Source organism: Lepidochelys olivacea (genome assembly GCF_965140295.1).
Source record: "Lepidochelys olivacea isolate rLepOli2 genome assembly, chromosome: 3".
NCBI lineage: Eukaryota > Metazoa > Chordata > Testudines > Cheloniidae > Lepidochelys > Lepidochelys olivacea.
Window position 1 is genome coordinate 204670186 of NC_140413.1, and position 21477 is coordinate 204691662.

At 36.9% G+C, this 21477-nt stretch overlaps 1 protein-coding gene across 3 annotated transcripts in view; it reads left to right on the plus strand.

Moving 5' to 3' along the window:
* Positions 1–21477, plus strand: part of GPCPD1 (glycerophosphocholine phosphodiesterase 1) — a 79726-nt gene that overhangs the window by 22395 nt on the left and 35854 nt on the right. For all 3 annotated transcript variants that reach the window (XM_084623407.1, XM_084623405.1, XM_084623406.1), the window contains exons 3-8: positions 920–1010; positions 2273–2357; positions 9180–9255; positions 11427–11468; positions 13192–13315; positions 18737–18971. In XM_084623407.1, the coding sequence (XP_084479533.1) occupies positions 920–1010; positions 2273–2357; positions 9180–9255; positions 11427–11468; positions 13192–13315; positions 18737–18971 (653 nt within the window). The remainder of the gene's footprint in view (positions 1–919; positions 1011–2272; positions 2358–9179; positions 9256–11426; positions 11469–13191; positions 13316–18736; positions 18972–21477) is intronic.

The following is a 21477-nucleotide window of genomic DNA, read 5'->3' on the forward strand; positions in this document are numbered from 1 at the left end:
TTTTGGGGAGGGAGGTGGTGAGTAGAGGAAATGCTCAGTGAGGTTCTGCTAAAATTTGCAGCAGAGCCAAATGAAATCCCATAACAGTGTTAAAATTTCTGTGTTCTTGCATGTGTAGACTACTGCTCTGAAGTGCAACACTTTGCATGAGGGGCAGGAGGCAATGCTCGCTGTGTAAACTACAAAAAACCCCAAACCTCCAAAAGTACTCTTTTAACATCAAGAAAAGGAAGAACGTTAAAGTTGTGCAGTTCAAGGATTCCAGGGGGAAAATTCTTGAGATTCAGAATGTTAAGGTCCCAACAGAAGGATTAACCTCTCAACTTGCCCCTGTTGCATATCCATTTAATGCATGTATAATGTTGTACATATGCGCAACCATTAATTTTATGTTGCTTTTATATTCATATAGACATAAAAAGAACTAAATTAAAAAAAGATTAAGGTTGAAAAGTCAAATATTCAAGTTTGAAAATGCCAAAATAAATTAGCAGCCTGGTCTCTATCAGTGCTTTCCTGTTCATTGACACCAGTTAAGGGAGACTTAAAAATAAGCAACAAATCAGTTGCTAACTATTGAGTGTAAAATTCTGCTTGAGCTGTCATTACGTATTTGAAATGAATTTCAAGGAAACTGACTTTGGAATCTGCCTGTACCATTGTCTGCAGAAGTATTTGTGTGGTGGTTCCTATTATTTAGCAGTTACTTTCAATGGACCTGCCCATCTGTAAACTGGAGATGAAATTTGAAGCACAGTCACAGTCCTGTAGTAAAATATCCTTTGTGAAACAAAAACTTGAAGAGGGCTGGATTGGGGTCTGTCTTATATCACAAGTTTTAAAACCCCTTCAGCCACTGTGTAGAATGCCATTTCTAATTGAAGACAAGTCCAAGTAATTATGATGATTATCTTCCTAGGAGAGGTTTTTGCAATATGTGGGAGTTGCAGCGCTTTGGGAAACTGGAATCCTAAAACTTCAGTGGTTCTTCAGGCTGATGATGCTGATGGGTAAGCTTTTAGAAATAAAAATACTGATCTAATACTTGCATTTTGATGCTGAATTCAAAATTCTAAAAACTATACACACTTCATAAAACCTGTTTTATCTAATCAGGTCTTTCCATTGTTTGATCATTTTGGAAAGCATTTTTAGAAAAAAGATGTTTACTAATGTAATAGAATTTGTAACTTACACACCTGCTATTCCAGTTATGAGTGAGATCACATACTGGAGTGGTGTGGTAGCACTGCTCAGCAGGACACTTGCAAAAACTTCTTTAAAGTGCTGTTAAGGAGGATCTTCTGTTGCTGTGACTGTAAACCGATAATAAGAGAAGTTTTTTGTGTACATATGAAATGGGGGAATATCAAACCCTAACACTTGTGTTGCATAAATTTTTAAATGGTTTAGTATGGGAATAAATACTGCAGGAAGAGTCAACCAGTTTCTTAAAATTACACTGTGTTGCTTATTTTTCTCTGATTTGGGGAATAGCATGCCCAGAATCTGTTCCTAACTCTGCCAATGACTCTGTGTGACCTTATTCATTTAACTGTTTCTCATTTTCACCCGTCTGTAAAATGAAGATAAATTGTTTTTCCTTACTTTGTAAAGCACCTCAGATCTACTGATGAAAGGCACAATAGAAGTGCTATGTATTTTATTATTTTACTTGATGCATGCTTAACTAAGTCAACTAGAAGAGAACTTTTTGTGACTTTTTTACAGTTTATTTTACAAGATGTATAAGAACATGCACTTATGTCTGAGATCACAATCAAGTTTCAAAGCTTCTTATATTTAATGGAATAGCTGACAGTGCTGCATATTTGTATTACCACAACATTCTAGATGTGGCCTTTTTCTAAATGGCTGGCTGACTCTCACTATTGCAGCATTGATAATAGATGGTTGTAGCAATAAAATCATACTGCAACTTCATTATAAATTTTGTAAAATGCTTTCAGCCTCTCAAACCATTTTAGAGGGCTGTTACATAAGTTCAGAACTGTTATTCAAGTTTCAAGAATGCTAGCCTAGTGTATTTGTGAATGTTTTCTTTCTTTAAAGTAAGTTAGGAAAAGAAACAAACAGCCCTGGTGCTTTTTTTTTTTAAGAGGTAGCAAGAAATGTACTTAAATCATATTTTTCCAAAGCCATATTTGTATACTTACCTGTTTCTGTACAACTTTTAGTTTTGGGCTAACGATAACATTTTTTGAAAACCTTCATGTAACCAAATACTTTTAAAAAAACTATTTTTCTGCAGTATATTATGGAAAACTACTGTTGAACTTACTAGAGGAGTTGCTGTTCAGTATCGATATTTTAAAGGGTGCTTCTTAGGACCCAAGGTATGTATAACTTTTTAAGCTGGTGTTCTTTGTTTTTTTTGAACTGTAATACTTTAACTCATAAGGAGTATGTCTTATGACTCCAGCAAAATAATATAATGGACACAAACTTAGTCTGCGACAACTTACTGTTACTAAATGGAGTTTTACTTTAATCATTCCTACCACCCTGTCCCACAACTGCTGGTTTTTGTTCCTCCAATAAAAATGCGTGAGGATCATGCAGAGCTTAAATACATACAAAATCCATCATAAGTTCAGGTCATCTTTATCTGTTGTCACTAGAAGTAATCATTAAAAGCCAGAAACTTTATTACAAAAGGTAAGAGTATTGCATCATAATAATGTAAATGTGTAATAGCAGAAGAAAATTATTGGTAATTTAAGTAAACATGCTAAAATTCTGCTTTACTGGGCTGTCTTTAATATTTACATTTTTCATAAAACATTAAATTTTAACTGCCTCTTAACTGCTTTCATTTAAAAAAGCCAAAAAAGAGAGAGCATTCCAATATTTTCTACAGTTCCTAAGTACGCATTTGCATGAGTTATACACCTGCAGTTTTTATGTGGATTCATACTGAAGATGCATGTGAGTAGGAGTTAGAAGGCAGCATACTCATCTGTGGATACCAAGCTCTTCTTGGGATTAAGGATAGGAGAGCTCCAAGGAGATGATCTGATCATATAGTCGTGTGGGGAAAATGAACAGCTACTGTTTAGCTGCATTTTCCTAGAAGCCACCATACTGAAGAAGAGTGGTCCAGTAAACCCACCCAACTGTCTTTTGCACCTATTACGTCTACAAATATATTGTAGTTCTTCACTAGGGCCCAATTCATTATCAATTATATGACTTCATTAGTAAGTAAATACGTGGAAGGGCTGCAGAATCGTGCATCCTCTTTGTATAGCTCAAATATTTTAAATTATTTCATGGCTAATAAGTCTAAAAATTGACTGGTCTTGGTTTTCATTTTTTTGGAGATGGGGAAAATTTCTTTCTTGAGTTGAAAATATATTTGAAAAAAACATTTATTAAAATTCTCAGTAACATTACTTATTTGACACATGCTCTAAAAGATGGTGTTACTTTATCCGTTCCAGCATGTGAAATCAACTAATCTTAAACTGAGACTTAAAACAGATATTTGTGAAATATTCTAGGGGCATAAGAGGAGGGTACAATGATGGTTTTTTTTCAAGGTGAGAAACTTATAAACGGGGACTCCTGTCAAGGTAGGTCAGTTTTAAGGCCTAACAAGTCGGATAGTTGTTCAGATACCCCAATATTTAAAATGTAAGCAGTAACAACTGGGGGAGAAAGCATACTTAGCTTAAAAGAAAATTGGCAAGAAATTTTTTGCTAGTAAAACATTTTCCCTTGTAATATTTGCAAAAGTTCACAGTATATATTGGTGAGTGTGTTTCTTTAAGTAGGTGCTCTGTATCGTGCACGCTCTATGTACCGTGTGATGCAGAGGCTGCCAAGGTAAGTATGAATTTTATGGAATAGCAGAGTAAATAGCTACTGTATATAAAAACCCATATAAATAGCCATAGTGAGATAACTATCCACCTACAAAGTTTAAATTGCACCTTGTTATAAACACCTGACTTAATTTTTTAATAAAATTGGTTTCTGTGTCTAGAAGTGCTTTTCTAGTGGCTTGGCCCTTTTTTAGTTCTTGAGTTGTTTATGGATATAGGAAAGATCAGTTTAAGAACAAAATAAAAAATACAACACAAATGAACCAAGTATACAGAAAACCTAAGGAGATGAAATGTTAATTATCTAATAACTAAGAACTATGTTTTTAATATAATTTGAGATTCAAAACACTTTTCAATCACTGGACTGTATTATATATTTCCTGCTGTTTTATTTAGTACTCTTGGTTAACTTCTAAATTTGAAACTTATTATCTGTACAGTTGCACTAACACAAAATTTAGTAAGGGTCTGAAAGGTACTTCATATAGCTTGAACTTTTAATCTATCTGAATAATCACTGAAATATCTGTATGCTAATCCTTCATCTAATAAACAAATTAGGGGGTTAAGTATCTCGAAATACGTTTTGGAAAAAGTAGTTTTGTAGTCCCATAATAAAGTTTCAGTTTGTAAATTTATAAACATGCATTAGAATAAAAACTGCTAAAGACAAACCCAGTTTAAATATGTAAAGTGGTTAGCAGTTCTGTTTCACATTTCTTCATGAACTGAGGGTGCCGCATATGCTTGAAACAGAACATCATATTGATATATATGTGAATATTGGCTAAACTAGAGGCCACAGACATAAGGGCTAATAGAGGAAACTGACCACTTTCACCTATCTAGAAACAAAATACTAATACAAATGAGAAGCTGAAAATTTTAGCACAGCAAAATATGCTTTATAATCAGAACATAAGAATGGCCATACTGGGTCAGACCAAAGGTCAATCCAGCCCAGTATCCTGTGTGCCGACAGCGGCCAATGCCAGGTGTCCAAGAGAGAGTGAACCTAATAGGTAATGATCAAATGATCTCTCTCTCCTGCCGTCCATCTCCACCCTCTGACAAACAGAGGTTAGGGACACCATTCCTTACCCATCCAGGCTAATAGCCATTAATGGACTCAACCTCCATGAATTTATCTAGTTCTCTTTTAAATCCGGTTATAGTCCTAGCTTTCACAGCCTCCTCAGGCAAGGAGTTCCACAGATTAATTATTTGCTGTGTGAAGAAGAACTTCCTTTTATTTGTTTTAAACCTGCTGCCCATTAATTTCATTTGGTGGCCCTTAGTTCTTATATTATGGAAACAAGTAAATAACTTTTCCTTATTCACTTTCTCCATACCACTCATGATTTTATATATTCAATCACATCCCCCTTTAGTCTCCTCTTTTCCAAGATGAGAAGTCCTAGCCTCTAATCTCTCCTCATAATAATCTCAGTATTCAAATTCAAGAAGAAATAAATTGAAAAATCCTGTCCTTCAATCTTGTAAATTGTCATTTTGGGTAGTATCTTTGACTGGTTTTATTTCACTTGAAAATATGCTGTCAAATTAAAAGGACAGTTTATATTTAAGTATTTATAAATAATAACTGTCTTGGGTTGTTTTAAGATTTGCTACCATCTTCCCCCCTTATTTATAAATATAAACAAAAATTCATGAATATGAATTATTTGTGTACAGTTAAGGCATGTCTTGGCTGCATTAATGAAAGACAGCACATCCATGCAGAAGGAAAAAAGCTTTTAATGAATTCTAGATACCTTTTGCAATAGCTTTTATGTATCTTGTGCATTTTTGTGAACAAATGGTTACATACAGTTAGAAGCAAAGTATTACTAGATATTTCTGCTATTTTGTACAAGCTGAGCTTTTTTTTTTCAAACGTATATATGTCTTTTAAAGATATACTCACTTATTGCAATTACTTTGCTTCAAACTTCTATTTTTATGAAGTTCCTTATTTGGGCAGGTTGCTTCTGCAGGGAAAAAAAAAAAACTGTTGGGAAAAAAAAATAACAATCCTGTCTGGAACATGTCATGCATGTATATTATACATAAATTAAATATACTATACTATTAAGTATGGTTTTTAAAAGCTCATTGTGGTGAATAAAGAATAAATAATAAAATACATAAACTCTTGACCTTTATTTAATATTTTCCTTCCAGTAAATAAGCTTGCACATTTTAGGGAATTTCCTTCAAAGAAAAATACAGTGACTAAGCCACCAGTGGGTGTAGCAAAGCTTTGAAAACTTGGCATCACTCTTCATTCACTTTTTTAAATATTGGCAGAATACCATTTGATATATTCATGGGGATTTTAACAGAGCTTTGTATTTTCTTAAAATTTTCTAGTAATAAAAACACTCCAAAGATGAATCTTGGGTTCATGCTCTGCATTTACTAGCAGAGTACCCTAGCAAAATCCTTTGGCTGTCAGTCAGTAGCAGGCTAGCAACTTCTAGTTTCTGCCTAACTGCTAGCAATGAGGGGGTTCTCCACTTTACTGTGGTACAGCAGTAAGTTGTGTGTTAAATCGTTACTACTTGAAAATGTTTCAGGCAACAGAAAATACTAGGCTAACTAGTTTTCAGTGTTAGGTAACTTAAATGTGTGTTCTAGAGTCTTTGAGCCTTGTGAAGTCAGCTACCCTTTGAGCTTTCAGATTTTGTGCCAGTGCTGGTTGATGTGCTCAAATGTGGCCTATGAGAGCAGTATAAAAACCTAGGTAGATGGACCTCGTTGTTAAAAGTCATACTATAGCCTTCTAAGGCATTCAGCTGCCTTGTGCTCTTACCCAGCTTTTATATGGCACATAGGTTCCATTTTGAGAATCTTGGACTTACGGTGTGCATGTGAAATGCCCATTTAGGCACCTGGCATTACACTTGCATAGATTCCATTGGTGAGTTCTTCAGGGCAGAGACTGACTTCCTTTGTTCATACCCTGCTATCATTGTTCGTTTTTTAGCTTTTGGAGAGGTCACTGGGCTACTTGATGGGAGCAGCTGTGGCACCTGCCTCCCTGCTGGCAGACATAATTTTCACTGTGGGAATCCAGAGTGTGTGTGTCAGCCAAAAGCGTGTGGGTCTGTTATAAGAAAACAGGGAAGAAACTTGACTTCATATTCTTTTCAACTTACTCGTATTTTAGACAATTCTGTTTTCCCTTTCCCTCTATTATCCTTGCAATTGTGATCTCTCTCTCTCTCTGTGTACTGTTAATTAGCATAACATTACCAAAAGAGAGATTAATAATGTAATATTGTGTTATAACTAGATGTATTCTACCTTTTTAAAGCATCAAGTGCTAAATAACTTTGGGTATGTATTTTGCATGAAGTGGCTTTGGGTGGGGTATATGCAGCTTTGAGCTAAATGGGACCTTGGCATTTCTTTTTAGCAGTGATACAGAGATCAAGCCTAAATTTACTGAATACTTTTAAATCTTTGGCTTTTGGGGTCACCTAATGCAAAAACCTTAATAGATTACATATCCTTTACATAATATCAGGAAGTCCCAGCTGGTGCTAAAAAATTGATACTGAGCCATAAATATTCACAATGTTCAGATATTTTGATTATTACTGTTGGATTTTAAGTTTGTCTGAATTTTCCATTTTTTTATCAGCAAATTAAGTTGTTTCTGTTAATCCGAAACAAAATAAATGTTTTCGTCTTTTTTTTAACTCTGCTGAGACGAAACTGGTGTTGGAGCTTATGATGCCTTGTAAGAGAAGGGACAATGTAGGCTTGATGAAATCTAGAGTGGCTTCTTAGCCAAAAATACCAGGATGGTGAACCCTGGAGATAGCTAACAGCACTTCCTGTAGAAAATGGTAACCATGTATTGATAGGGGAAGTAGATAATTTAAGGAGAAAAAAAGGGCAGAAAAATAACTTTAGTCATTAAGTCCCATTCAGTACAGATTATCCAGAGACTTGGGCCCAACAAAGTCTCAGTTCCTGCTTCTGCAGCCAGCCAAATGATTCACTATAAGCTCTAACTTAGAAAGCATTTTTAAAGTTCTGTTGATCCTCGCAACAGAGAAACTATCATTGTTCTCAATATCTAACTGGCTTTCTACCAGATTCACTAAAACCAAATATTGCCCCCTACAATTGCCAAAGTTTGGGGGAACCCACAAATTTAATGTTGGTCCAACCAAAACTAACCACCAAGGACTTCACTGATAGCTTATTGTGTATAAAGTTAGAAGCATATTTTTGTAGTGGGATTTCTTAATCTTCTGCCCTGGCATCTTCATCCCTCTTCTGTGGATTCTTCTATGAATACATTCTCCTTTGCCCAGGAATAGTCTATATATGTAAAATATTTAACATGGATATATGGTTCACCTAAAATGATGTGCCTCCCTTTGAGCATTGTGAACGCTTTCTTTATGCTTTTGCTATGCCTTTTAAGCCGTGTAAATTTTTTATATTCCTTTTGTGGTAGTGAACCAAACTCAGATGTTCTGTTTGAGGTAATGCAGAAGAGCAGGACCTCTGCCACAGCCAAAACACTTTTGTGTCAGTCTGAGTTCCTCACCAAATAAAATAGATAATTTTAAAAAACTTGTGTTGGATGGGTTAGAAGTCTACCTGAAGGAATAAATTTAAGTAGTAATATTAGCATTAATTATCTGAATATCTATTGAAGTACCACAAATTAAAACAAAAACCTGAGTTCAGTGAGAATTGTTTTCTTATTGGAAAGCATAACTTTCCAATAAAGTACAGTAGCTATAAATTCTGAGGACTTAATAATTCCATCCAACTGCTCTGCTCCCAGTCTGAATTTGTCAGTTTGTCATAGTGTGACCTGACTCATCAAATCGCATCATCAGCAGTCTCAGTAGTAAGAAGCAAGCCTTTTCTTTTCTAAGGGTATGTCTACACTACCCACCGGATCGGTGGGCAGCGATCGATCCACCAGGGATTGATTTACCACGTCTAGTCTAGACGCAATAAATCGACCCCCGAGCGCTCTCCCATCGACTCCTGTACTCCAGCTCCGCGAGAGGCGCAGGCGGAGTTGACAGGGGAGCGGCAGCAGTCGTCTCACCACAGTGAAGACACCATGGTAAATTGATCTAAGTACATCTACTTCAGCTACGTTATTCACGTAGCTGAAGTTGTGTAACTTAGATCGATCCCCCCCCAGTGTAGACCAGGGCTTATTCTTTAGCATCTTTTCTTATTCTTTAGCATATAAATTAAGATCACAAGCACCCAAAGTGGCATTGTGGGTAGAATATCAGATATGACATAAGAGATTATTGCAGACATTTAACTTTTAAATTACAGACTATCGATGGTCCCTGCCAAGTCATAGTTCACAAGTGGGAGACTCATCTACAACCACGATCAATAACCCCTTTAGGTATGGGCATCAATTGCATCTGTTTGAGGCATATGCATAAGATTACTAATATGCTGCACATTGGTTTAGTGGGATTGACAACAATTTATAGCTTTCAAATATTTAAATTTAGTAATGTGTTGCAGGTAAATAAAATTTCTTTATACATCATGGACCTCATTCTCAAAACCTTAAAATTATCAAATCTTAAACTCCTGTGAGCAACTGCTTTAAAAAGTAATAGATTTGAAGTTGTTTCCTAAATATTGTCTTTTGCCTATTTCTATTTAAATTGGAGTTAGCATAACTTTTTGATGTTTGTCACTCTTTGAGACTGAGGATCCATAGTTACATTTTTAAAAGAAATGTGAAGAAGGGGAGGATATGAATTTACCCTTGTCCTTGTTCATATGAAGTTCCAGTAGTAAATTTAAAGAGGACTTTAATCCCAGTGAGTGGGCATCTTAAATAGATATTACTAACAACAATAGCAACATAATTCAAGGTGATGGAGTTTTTTCTAACTGGTAAATACCAGAAATCCCCCTTTTGTTGTAGGGACATATGATACGAACTTGATTAAGTTCCTTAGAGTTTTCTGAAATCCAAACTTTCTTTTTAAAAAGTGATTGAAGTCATCCATTGAGTGTAGTTCAGATCGCAGGATGGCACTTTTCTACATATATTTTTTTGTCTAGTATATCAGAAGGCCAGTGTTTTCTAAACTTGAATTAGTTCATTCTACATATATTAAGTACCTTCTGGTTCCTGGAGAGAGTGTACCCTTTAGTTAGAATCTTCTATTTAAATATCTGTTAGGATTAATCATGTGTATCATAAGGGATTACTGTTGCTTACTAGTTAGTTTTTTTTTTTTTTGTGAATTAGAGCAGTTAATGATTTCTGTTCCTGCAGAAAATTGTTTTTTCTATATATTGGTCAGCAATTAATATTCTGGTCTATATTCCACCCTCTGTTGAACTTTTTTTCTAATACATATGTTTACCTTACTCTGAACAGTTTTGAATTTTTAAGTAATATTCAACTTTATTCTTTTTCACCCAGTAGTCATTGGAAAAAAAATACACTGGTCCTGTGAATTCTGGGGTGATTATTTAAAAAGTAAAATATATTTCCTAGGAAAGCTAAAGTACTAATAAATGTAATGAGATAAGAACTTACTTGTTTTTAATATGTTAAATGAACTTCCCAGGGATCTATCTATTTAATATAGCAGCTCTGTTTGTTTATAAACAGTCTTTTTTTAAAAGAAAAAGTACTTTCTTGATCTAGTAAAACCTGGATATTGGAGATCTAGAGCTGTGTGAAAACTTTTGCTGTCAGAAATAACTCTTCGCAAGTTCATTGAAAAAATAAAACATCTCTTTTGTCACAAATGTCAGTCTATTAATGCAGATAGAAAACTTGTCATTACACCACAAAACGTTCTTTAATTACTATTAAAGATTGAGGGCAGAATTGTGGTGTTTTTTACAAAAGGCTAATGACATTATTGGCAAAATATTACTAAGTCAAAGGAAGTGAGCTGTAGCTCACGAAAGCTTATGCTCTAATAAATTGGTTAGTCTCTAAGGTGCCACAAGTACTCCTTTTCTTTTTGCGAATACAGACTAACACGGCTGTTACTCTGAAATAAGTCAAATTTGGTTCTCAAATTTTGAGAAACACAGTGATTATTTCTTTAGTGTTTTTTTTCATAGCTCTGAATGGGTTATGGTTATGCTGGTGAGTTTGCATACTTCCTGAGCTTCCTGTTTTATAACCTTTCTGAGTAGGGTAAAAGTGAAGAAACACTTTGAATATCTTGTTCCAGGGAAACGGGTCTGTCAGATGCACAGAATAAGCATTTTAATTGTGACTAACTTGATTGAGAAGCTTTTCGTAGCAAAAAGCTTGTATGCTTTCAAGAAACATTTCTTAAACACTGTCAACATATATAATACTAAACGGATCTTGAACGCTAGCGAAACAGAATACTAGCAATATAGTGTAATCTGCAAGAGAACCAAACTTTTAGAATGCATTTAATAGAATTTTGCAATAAATATGCTTATTCTTTGTCTACTTTTTTCCTTCTAAATTTTAAATACAGTAGTTTAATTTTGACATTTGACTCTGTAAGGTAAGAATGCTAACTAGTTTCCTTCCGTTTCCCCTCCCTTCAATTACAGAAAATGACATCTCTGTTGATGATGGACAGTTTGGAATCCATAGTAAGTAAGATGTATTAATTACTTTAAAATCCTTACCAGCATGTATGAATTTTAAGAAGTCAGGTGTTAGCGATTTACAAATATTTTGAAATTCTAGGTGTTGGCTTAAACAAAACATTTGCCAATGCCTGAGGGCCTGCTTCCGACTGGTGATGCCCTTTTCAGGGGGAAGAGCACCAGCCATGTGCCAGGGGGATATTCTACTGACAGCAGGATGCTGTGGCATCATGTTTTGGCCATGATCTTCATCCTCCCCAGATTCTCACTGCTGCTGTGTGTCAGCTGTTAGGTTTGGTAATACCTTTTAGGTGTTGTCTACACTACAGAGTTATGTTGACAAAAGTTATGTTGACTATCAAAAAGCACTATAATACACTCTCTCTGTCACCAGAGTGTGCCCACAGTTGGGGCTCTAGCATAGACCGTGAGAGTAGTGCACTGTGAGTAGCTGTCCCACAGTCCTACTCACCACCTTTTGCTGCTAGCATTTGTAGGTTGGCATAGTGGCTCACAGTGCATCGTGGGTTCGTGGCATTTTTCAGTGGCCCATGTTTACTGTATGCTCACCATCTCTATGTTAAAGGATGTATCCTGCACTGCTCTCTACTGCTTTGTTAACTGTCAAAATTTGTAATGTTAAATTGAACATACCTGTTAAGCCCATTTTGGTAAAATTTCAAAACTTTCCAGTCTAGGCAAAATTCTTAGTCCAGCCTTAGAATAAACATGGACAGTCTGCCTAAATAAATCAGGCCAAGAGCCATCAATACACTACCTCCCCAATTGCTCTCATATGTATGTGCCCACACTTGCATGCTTCATACCAAGTTCTCCCTCACTTTACAACTGTTTTTTCACACACCTCACAGCCACGCCACCATTCACTCATTGCTCAGCCCTCTAACACCTACAAAATTATCCAAGTTTGACACTACTGTCACATTACACCTCAATTCTGTCCCTTCCACTAAATTCTTAACTTCTGTTTTCTCCTGTCTTTGCTTTATGCCCCCCCCCCCCCAACTACCTCTCTTACTCCTGTCTTCAGAGTTGTCACTTCTTTTCACAGCCACACTAATCTATTGCTTCTCAGCAGCTTCAAAGCTGCAGAAGCAATTTCTGAACATCTGGTAGCTGGTACCTTGTGCCCCCTCCTGGCAGCCCCACTTGTAGCACTACTTTCCTCATTCTGAGAAGCTGAGGATTCTTCTCTACCTCTTGCCAGCACACACTCTTTCACATGGTGGTGGTGGTGTTACGTCTTCGTACTTATATTCTCAGTAATTTTATTTTTTCAAAGTGTGTTTTTAGTTTTTTGACTGGTCTATGCATTTTATAATTTTTTTCTCTCTTACACTTAAATTTAATTAATTGAGTAGTGAGTTCTAAAATGCCTAACCAGTCCTGGCTGGAGTAATTATCCCTATTGGTAACTTTTTAAAAAGATAATATCTAGGTTTTCTGTTTCTACTGCTGGCACACATCCGCACGTTACTGCGGTGCACATAACAAAATTTATTCTGCACATGGGTGGAAAAAATTGGAGGGAACATTGGTTACAGGTATGGTAGACTGTGCCAAAGAAACTAGTTATGTGAAATCACGCTATTTCAAAGTTATACCAATATTCTATTTTTAATTTATATTGATGTATGTTTCTTTTTTGAAAATCTCTTGGGCTGTATATAACTGTTACTACTTTTCATCATGTTTACTTTGGCAGATGGTGTTCAAACTCTGGATTCTGGGTGGCTGTCCTGTCAGACTGAAATAAGATTACGTCTACATTATTCTGAAAAACCACCTGTCTCAATATCCAAGAAGAAATTTAAAAAATCTAGGTTTAGGTAAGATCATCATAAGTTGCAATTTTTGTAATGTTAAGTTCCATCACAAGTTAAATACTGTAGTATGCTGGCATGCCTTGCATACCTCAGTTAACATAGTTTTACAACTAAAGCTATAAATAATACTTACAAATATGTATTACTGTGCCCTTCCCAGATATTCGCAAGCTTTGCCGAACATCTGCTGATAACATTCAATCAGTGGTGCTTCTTTCCTCAGGCTTCTCCCATTGCTAACTTTTTTTCTTCTTTGAACAATTATGTTAAGAGGCCACAATGTACGTTAGCATCCCATTTCTATAATGATCCTAAGTCTATTTTACAGCTACTTGTGGGGGTGGGGATATTGTCATACATGAGAGATTATTTATATATCCTTACATGTGCTGTCCAATGAAACAAAGAATTAATTTGGTATTTTTTAATGTTCCATTATGATGTTTTAGATTAATATGAAAAAATTAATAGCTGTTACAATCTTTACTTCAGTTAATTTTACTTTAGTCTTGATTTTGTTCAGAGCTATATTTCTTGAGATTCTTCATTAAATATTTAATATTAAGTTCTCTTTATGAAAAAATGAAGCAGTACATTTAGATGAAAGAACTACTTCAATTTAGTCCATTTTCAGTCTTTATATTTTTATGATAAGTTATTTTAATAGGTCCCTTTTCTCAAACTACAAAAAATATCCATATACAGTAAAAGCTGTTTTATCCAGCACTTCACCAGCTGGAAAGCTCTATAAACCAGCATTTCTGATCTTCAATGAAATTCCAGTTTGTAGTCTGGTTGGCATGGGGTGTGGGAGTGGGTGCGGGGTGCTGGATCCGGGGGGGGGCACTCACCACAGGTGGCTCCCTACAAGTAGTGACATGTCCTGGCGACTCCTAGGTGGAGGTGCCCCAAGCCCCCGCCTGCATCCACTCCTGCACCCCAGCCCTGCACCCAAACTCCTTCCCTCTTAGTTAACCGGCATTTTTCACTTACCAGCACTCCCCATTCCCCCAAAATGCTGGATAAAACAGCTTTTACTGTAGCAGGTATTATAGCATCATATACCAGGAAGTAAACGGACTGCTTTTCCCAGTAGGTACACACACATCCTTTTGTCTTAATTTTCCTTCGTTTATACTTTCTTTTTCTAGGGCTATGTGATTAGATGTGACTCATCTCTTCAGTTATATACATGCAGTGCTCAAGTCTGATCGTGTTAAGTGCAGTTAGCTGTCAAATATTTTATACAGCTTTTGATAGTGCAGAGATTCTCCAGCTTTTAAAATAGCATATCTGCTTTGATTTTTTTCCTCCCAGTCTCAATCATGCTGACCACCTGCCTTCCAATTTGCAGTTGGTTAGAGGATTGGGTTATACTTGTTGGAAAATATTAAAATTTGTATATTTTTAATCAGTGTGATTTAGCTGCTGTAAGTCAGATACTGAGCCGACACCATGTGACCAGCTAGCTTTTCACGTACCACCAGCAAGTGCTCTGCAGATCATGGGCCGTAATTTGAGAGCCCTGTCATAATGAACGCCTGGCTAAGATGGTAGCTTCCCCCCTGCCCCCCCTTTTCCGGTGCTCAACCTTGTCATGAGGCTGGAGAGGTAATTGCGTTACTGAGAACAATTGCACCTAATATGCCCTTGCTCTGTCCCAATACTGTAACACCTGACTGTGTTTCCTGGGGCACACCATTGGCAGGGCATGCAAGAGAGATAAGGTAATTCTTGAAACCTGGTCCTAGTCTTCCTGAGAATCCGTGCACTGCCCTTTTTGCTGGTTACTTCAAGGACCTCCTTGCTGGCTTGTTACTAGCAATTCAGGAGGGCAGTGAGAGGCTTTGAACCTCTTTCCTGTAGTACATTGGCTCTTCTGCTGCCTTGGACCATTCATATCACCAAAGTCCTGATGTGCATGGCAGATTGAACAGACATGACACCCCCCCGCCCCCCGAAGATTGGGATTCATTAGAACTCTAATAAACATGTCTCGGCTTGATATCCCTACTAAAACCGGGAATCCTGGGCAGTCCAGGTCAGACAAAGGAGGTAAGTCTGCATGTAACAGTTCAATCATTTAGCAAAAGCTTGGTCTCATGACTCCTACCTAGACTATTTTCTCAGGAAGCATCCTCACTGGACAGTAAGGTGCCAGGGAAAGTCGAACTTCATAGGATTTTTGCATACAGCCATAGTAGATGTTCTCAGGGTTTTCTGGGCCTGATAAGTCTGGTGGTAATCTTCAGTTAGATCTGGATGGCTAAATTCTGTTTTTATTGACATGGGTGCATTGAGACACCTTTCACAGAAGGGTTCCACACACAAAAATGTTCTTTTTAGAACCAGAAATTGCATATGTTAAGTGATCTAAATATCAGAAAGTGTATAATGCACAGAGGACCTGAAGAGTTCTGGTATATGAAAGGATGGATGGTCTGAAGTCCACTGGATAGTCAGAACAGCACAATTAAGGTGCTTGTGGCTGCTCTTTCCACTGTCTAGGGTCCTGTAGTGGAGGGTCAGTTTTAGTCTCTAGACTGTTTCAGATATTTCTTTCTGTGGTATTGAGGATACAGATTTGATGTAGAGGCTCTATACTGGCAGCATTCTCTCAGTGGGATTTGTTTGCTGCTTTTAGTGTTATGTGGACCTCTTTTTGTAACTGAGAAAAATATCTCCATTTACTTTGCTTTCTTTGTAATTGACTGAGAAAGGGATTGGAACCTGGTTATATATACTTCCTTTGGTAGGAAACAAAGAGGCAGAAAACCTGTTTCATGGAATGATGATGTTTGCTGGATGCAGCTTTGTTTGCTGGGATAGGGCACATTGGAAGCCAGGGAGAATTCTCCACATTCCATGTAGGACCACTTATTGTTTTCAGTCTGGGAACCTTCATAAGCACTACATTCAATTTAATTTTGTGTTTGTTTAAAAATAATCTGAAGTTTACTCTTTCTTTGCGTTTATCTTTGTGGCTTATCAATAACACAGGATATATCTACTTATATTACTTGACTTTAGGAATATTAAGGGACTTGTGTGTTTTGTGTGTGCATATTCATACATCAGTTGTCATATGCTCGGGGCTGATGGTGGCAATTACCCTAGTCTTCAGTTGCCTTCAGGTGACCCTTTAGGTTGTTGGTAATGATCTCCTAAAGGAGGCCATCTGTTCACTCTGGCACCCATATAATTAGTCAGTAATGATTACTATCTTTTTACACAGTGGGAAAACTTTTCAGATCATCCAGTAACTATTTTTCAAAAGTAACTTGTGCACTTATAAGCCAAAATTAATCCATTTTTGAAAATGGAATGTAGTTACTAGAGCCTAAGTTTCTCTGAAAGTCTGTGCAACTCAGGCTGCATGTACTCTACAAGTGAGGGGTGTGATTCCAAGATTGCGTACATGTACTCGCACTAGCTCTCATCTGAACTAGCATGCTAAAAATAGTAGCGTAGTTGCAGTAGGTTGGGCAGTGGTGGGTACAGTCTAGCCATCCCAAATACAAACCTGCCTGAACCCCATGGTTCTGTGTGATGGGATCCCTAGGGTACAACCTGAAACTGTGGGACTGTTGTGCCCCCTTAAGTCTCCAGCCTGGGCTGTCTCTCATGATGCAATGCCAGCCAGTGACAGGCAGTGAACTCTTCTGGGTGCTGTGATCGCTCAGCCATCAGCATGTGGAGACCCACACACAGCTAAATCGTATGAAGGCTTTCTCAGTCATTCATGAATTATACAGAGTGAGGCACCAGCAAATCACCCTAGTCCTCAGCCTTGCAACACTGAAATATACTATCTTACACTGCTTATGACTCTCTTGGACAGTGCAAGCTCATTAATTAGTTCTCCATTCCAACAAGGGTAGTAGACATGCAAAAGTCCTTATTAGCCTGAGCTGAGATTCTCTAAGCATTTCAACCTAAAACACTCTGTTTTAGGTAAAATATAAAACAGGTTTATTAACTACAGAAAGATAGATTAAATGACTATAAGTAGCAGGCATAGAGCTCAAAGTTGGCTTTGTAAGAAATAAAAATAAACTCACAATCTAAATTCTACAGACTGACTAAGGTTTGATTCAAACAGCTTTTCTCACCCTAATAGGTGTTACAGGCATCTTACAGTTCCAATACATAGGGTGGATTTCCTTCCCAGCCTGGGACCTATCTCCCCAATTCAAAGTCTTTTGTCTTCCAGACAGTCTTCGAGGTGTTGAGATGGAGAGGAGAGGCCAAATGATGTCACTGTCCCTCTTCTATACTTTCTTCCAGTTGCTAGAAAGATCCTTGCTGTGAGGGAGTTAGGCAGCCCCAATTGTGTATGTGTCTTCTCTGGGAGAGTGGATTCTTCTCAGTGGGTCATCAACAAATGTCTGGCTGGTCCTGATATAAATCCGTTTTACTAGGTTGCCACTGAAAGGCTGGCTGTGGGTGTCTCCCAACTTCACAGCATATTTCAGTAACACACACAAAACAATACTTCAGATTCACACAATCCCGTAGGGTAGTAGTAATCAACAGATCATGACTTCTCAAATGATACTGCACAAGGCATACTTTGTGACATGATTATATGTTTTGTACAGTGGTGATTATGGGGGTTCCAGGGTGCTATTTTGAGGTACAGAATGTTACAGTATGTACTCAGCAGCTAGCCTGTGCTGCCAGTGCCTAGGCTGCTGTGGCTATGCTGTTTTTAGCATGCTAGCCCGGATGAAAGAGGGCGTGGGTAGGTGTACATGAGCTGCAGACCACACCCCTTGTTTGTAGCATAGGCATATCCTTAGGGGTTGTCTACATGGTGAATTAGTATGCAGCAAGCCAGGGTGAGTCTACAGCCTGCTATTTGCTGTGTGCTAGCTTGCCATGTGGACCCTGCTACATTAAAAGTTCTATTGTGCACTTTGACATCCTCCTCTTTAGGACTGCAAAACTTTTAGTGCACCGTAGCAGGTCCACTTGGTGTGTTAGTGCAGCAAACTAGCACACTATAGAGTCACACTGTGGCTTGCTGCACACTAATGCATGTAGACAACTCCAATTCTCCTAAGTCACATAGGCATTTTTGAAAACCTTACGCAGTGTCTTGAGCTTTTGTGATGTGCAAAAGCATAAACTATGAGGTTAAAATCTAAATCTGTAGAGGTGGTTTGGAAAGTATAACTAGAGAGTAATGGCTCCAGGATGGGAGGAGTAGGGAAGTATTATCCCACTAATGTTGCCTTGAGATCTTGGTCATCATGATGTTTAGGGAAATATAGGTAGTACAATGGCATATAAAGTTTTTGTGGGGCAGAATCCTACTGGATCTACTAATCTAGTATTTTGTAGGCTTTTGAGTTGTTGCTGTCACTGAGGATGCTTCGCTAATTTTCTAGCATCTGATTTGTTTTTCTTTTTGGTGCATAGGGTGAAGCTGACTCTGGAAGGCTTGGAGGAAGATGATGACGATGACAACCAAGATAAAACTGTTACTCAGAAAATGTCAAACACTCTGGAGATCTCCTTAATAAGTGATACTGAATACAAATCTCGGCACTCTCAGCCAGAATGTGGTTATGGTTTGCAGCCTGATCGATGGACAGAATACAGTATACAGACAATGGAACCAGATAACTTGGAATTAATCTTCGACTTTTTTGAAGTGAGTACTTGTCTGGCATGTGTGTTAGGAAGTGATGAGTCTTTGGTGCAGGAAGAGGTAATTTTAAATAGCTGAACAGCTAGCAATTTTATTTTAAAAATTACTAAAAATATTTAGTCCAGAGAAGTGGTTCTCAGCCAGGCATATTTGTACCCCTGGGGGTACACAAGGTGTTTCAGGGGGTACATCAACTCATCTATATATTTGCCTAGTTTTACAACGGGCTACAGAAGAAGTCAGTACAAACTAAAATTTCATATAGACAATTACTTGTTTATACTGCTCTATATATTATACACTGAAATTCAAGTACAATATTTATAGTCCAATTGATTTATTTTATAGTTATATGGTAAAAATAAGAAAGCAATTTTTCAGTAAGTCTGCTGTGACACTTTTTTGTATTTTTGTCTGATAGTGTAAGCAAATAGTTTTAAAGTGAGTTGAAACTTGGGGGTACTCAAGACAACTCGGACTCCTGAAAGGGGTACAGTAGTTTGAAAAGGTTGCGAGCCGCTCGTCCAGAAAAGAGAGTAGACCATTTCTTCCTAATTGTTTCACTTACTGCCAACTCAGGGGTATGGGTCCCACTGTTTAGTCAAGGAGTTCTTTACATACCTTAAGAGTCCCTGTGATTAAGACCGAGCAAAATAATCACTGTTGTTAACCAGAGCTACTTTATTACCAAAAAGGAAAACATTAAACAAAATGCAAGTGACGGAGAGCAAGTGATAAACTGGTTACTTCCATTACAATCTCTTCCATATCATCAATATATTGTGACTTCAGTATATTTGTAGTTAACTAAGAATGTTTATAGATGGTCAAAATAATTTGTCAGGGCAGGTGTACCTGTTGGTTATTAATAAATAGCCAGTCAGTTGGTAAAGAAGCAACTATAACTACATCTATGAAATCAAAGAAGATATTTAAATCAGTTCCTTAGAAGAAGCCATTTAAGGAGCTGTCTTGAGACAAGCCAGTTAACCATTATTAAGAACTTTAAATCCACGTAACTCCCACTATTTCTGTTTACCAATATTTATCATCTGTCTTCTGTGCAGGAATACATGGACTAACCACTTGGTGATTAGCAGGAGAAAAACTGCTACTATTTTAAGTTACAACATCATTTCACTATTCCAACAAAATAATTACAAGGGTTTTTTTTTGTTTTTTTGTTTTTTGTTTTTTTTTTTTTTTAAATCTAATAGTTTGACAATGTCTTAGTTAACTTTCTCTCACCAATCCCTGTTGAAGTTTTTGGGAAGATTTTCCTTGGGTTGGTTTCTTTTTGAGTCTGCTCTGTTTCTTATGTGTCTGTGGCAGCTTGTTTGTAGAGATGGACAGGATGAGTTGCAAAGTGCTTGCTGTCTAAGCAGAGTAATAGGGTGTGTATAAGGGGTACTCACTCCAGAGTTTTATACTCTTCTCCTTCCTAGTTCTGTAAAATTATAAGAGAAAACACCTCTGTAAGCTTGTTTAGATTCCAGGTTGATTGCTGTCACCCTTTAATTGGTTTTGTGTCTTCATGGTAGTTCTAGCAGCCCCTTCATCTTTAAGAATATATAGTTTGTTAATACATATACAATTTTCTGTATTTTTGTGGCAGGAAATATTCAGATAGTTTTTAACCAATCAAAAGTTTCTTTTTATTTAGTCCACTTTCTGACAGTCTCAGTTTTATTAGATTTTGACCATTAATATATAATTTTATTTTCAAAAAGTCCAAACACTTCTGTTTCTTCTGTTTTAGTCCTCAAACAGGTTTTTTCAAATTAAGTAGCTCTTATAAAGGCTTCAGTGTTAAAGTCATTGACTCTTAACAGAGTTTGGAGAGAGAATTCTTGTCTTCCAAAAGTGGATGAGTGTTTGCTTGGGCACTGTCAGTGATTAATTTCACACGAATATAAATAGTCTGTATTTAAATGGCTTCCTGAATTAGTAATTAGTTTAGCATCAAATGACTGTGCTATACTTGTACATACTATTCATATAATAATATCAAGCAGTTATTATATGAAGGTTTGCAATTAGATACAAAATATTTGCAAATATACATTTTAAAAGAAACTTATGCCATCTTAATCACTTGAGAAACAGCAAAGGTTTTTACCTTTAAGTGGAAACGTGAGTTTGAAGTGACCAATATCTTCTGTAAAACATCTGACCATAAATGTTCTCAAAGACTAAAGAATGATGACTTCAGTTGATGTTCAAAATGAAATATTCATATTGAAATTGATTTTAGAATTCTTTGAGTTTAAACTAAGGTTTTTCTTTGTGAAGATGAGGGCTAAATGATTCATTTTTATGATTTGGTTTATATCTCGGATAGCACATCCTGAGCATTACTACTTTTTGCGGTGTTCTACATGAAACATCCTCACATTCTTTTATTCAACCAGGTCTCTTTCCAGACATAAATATCTTACAAAGTCTCTTTTCTTGAGAGAAAGATCGTATCTGGACTAACTCACATTGGGTACGGGGGGGGGTGTCCTTG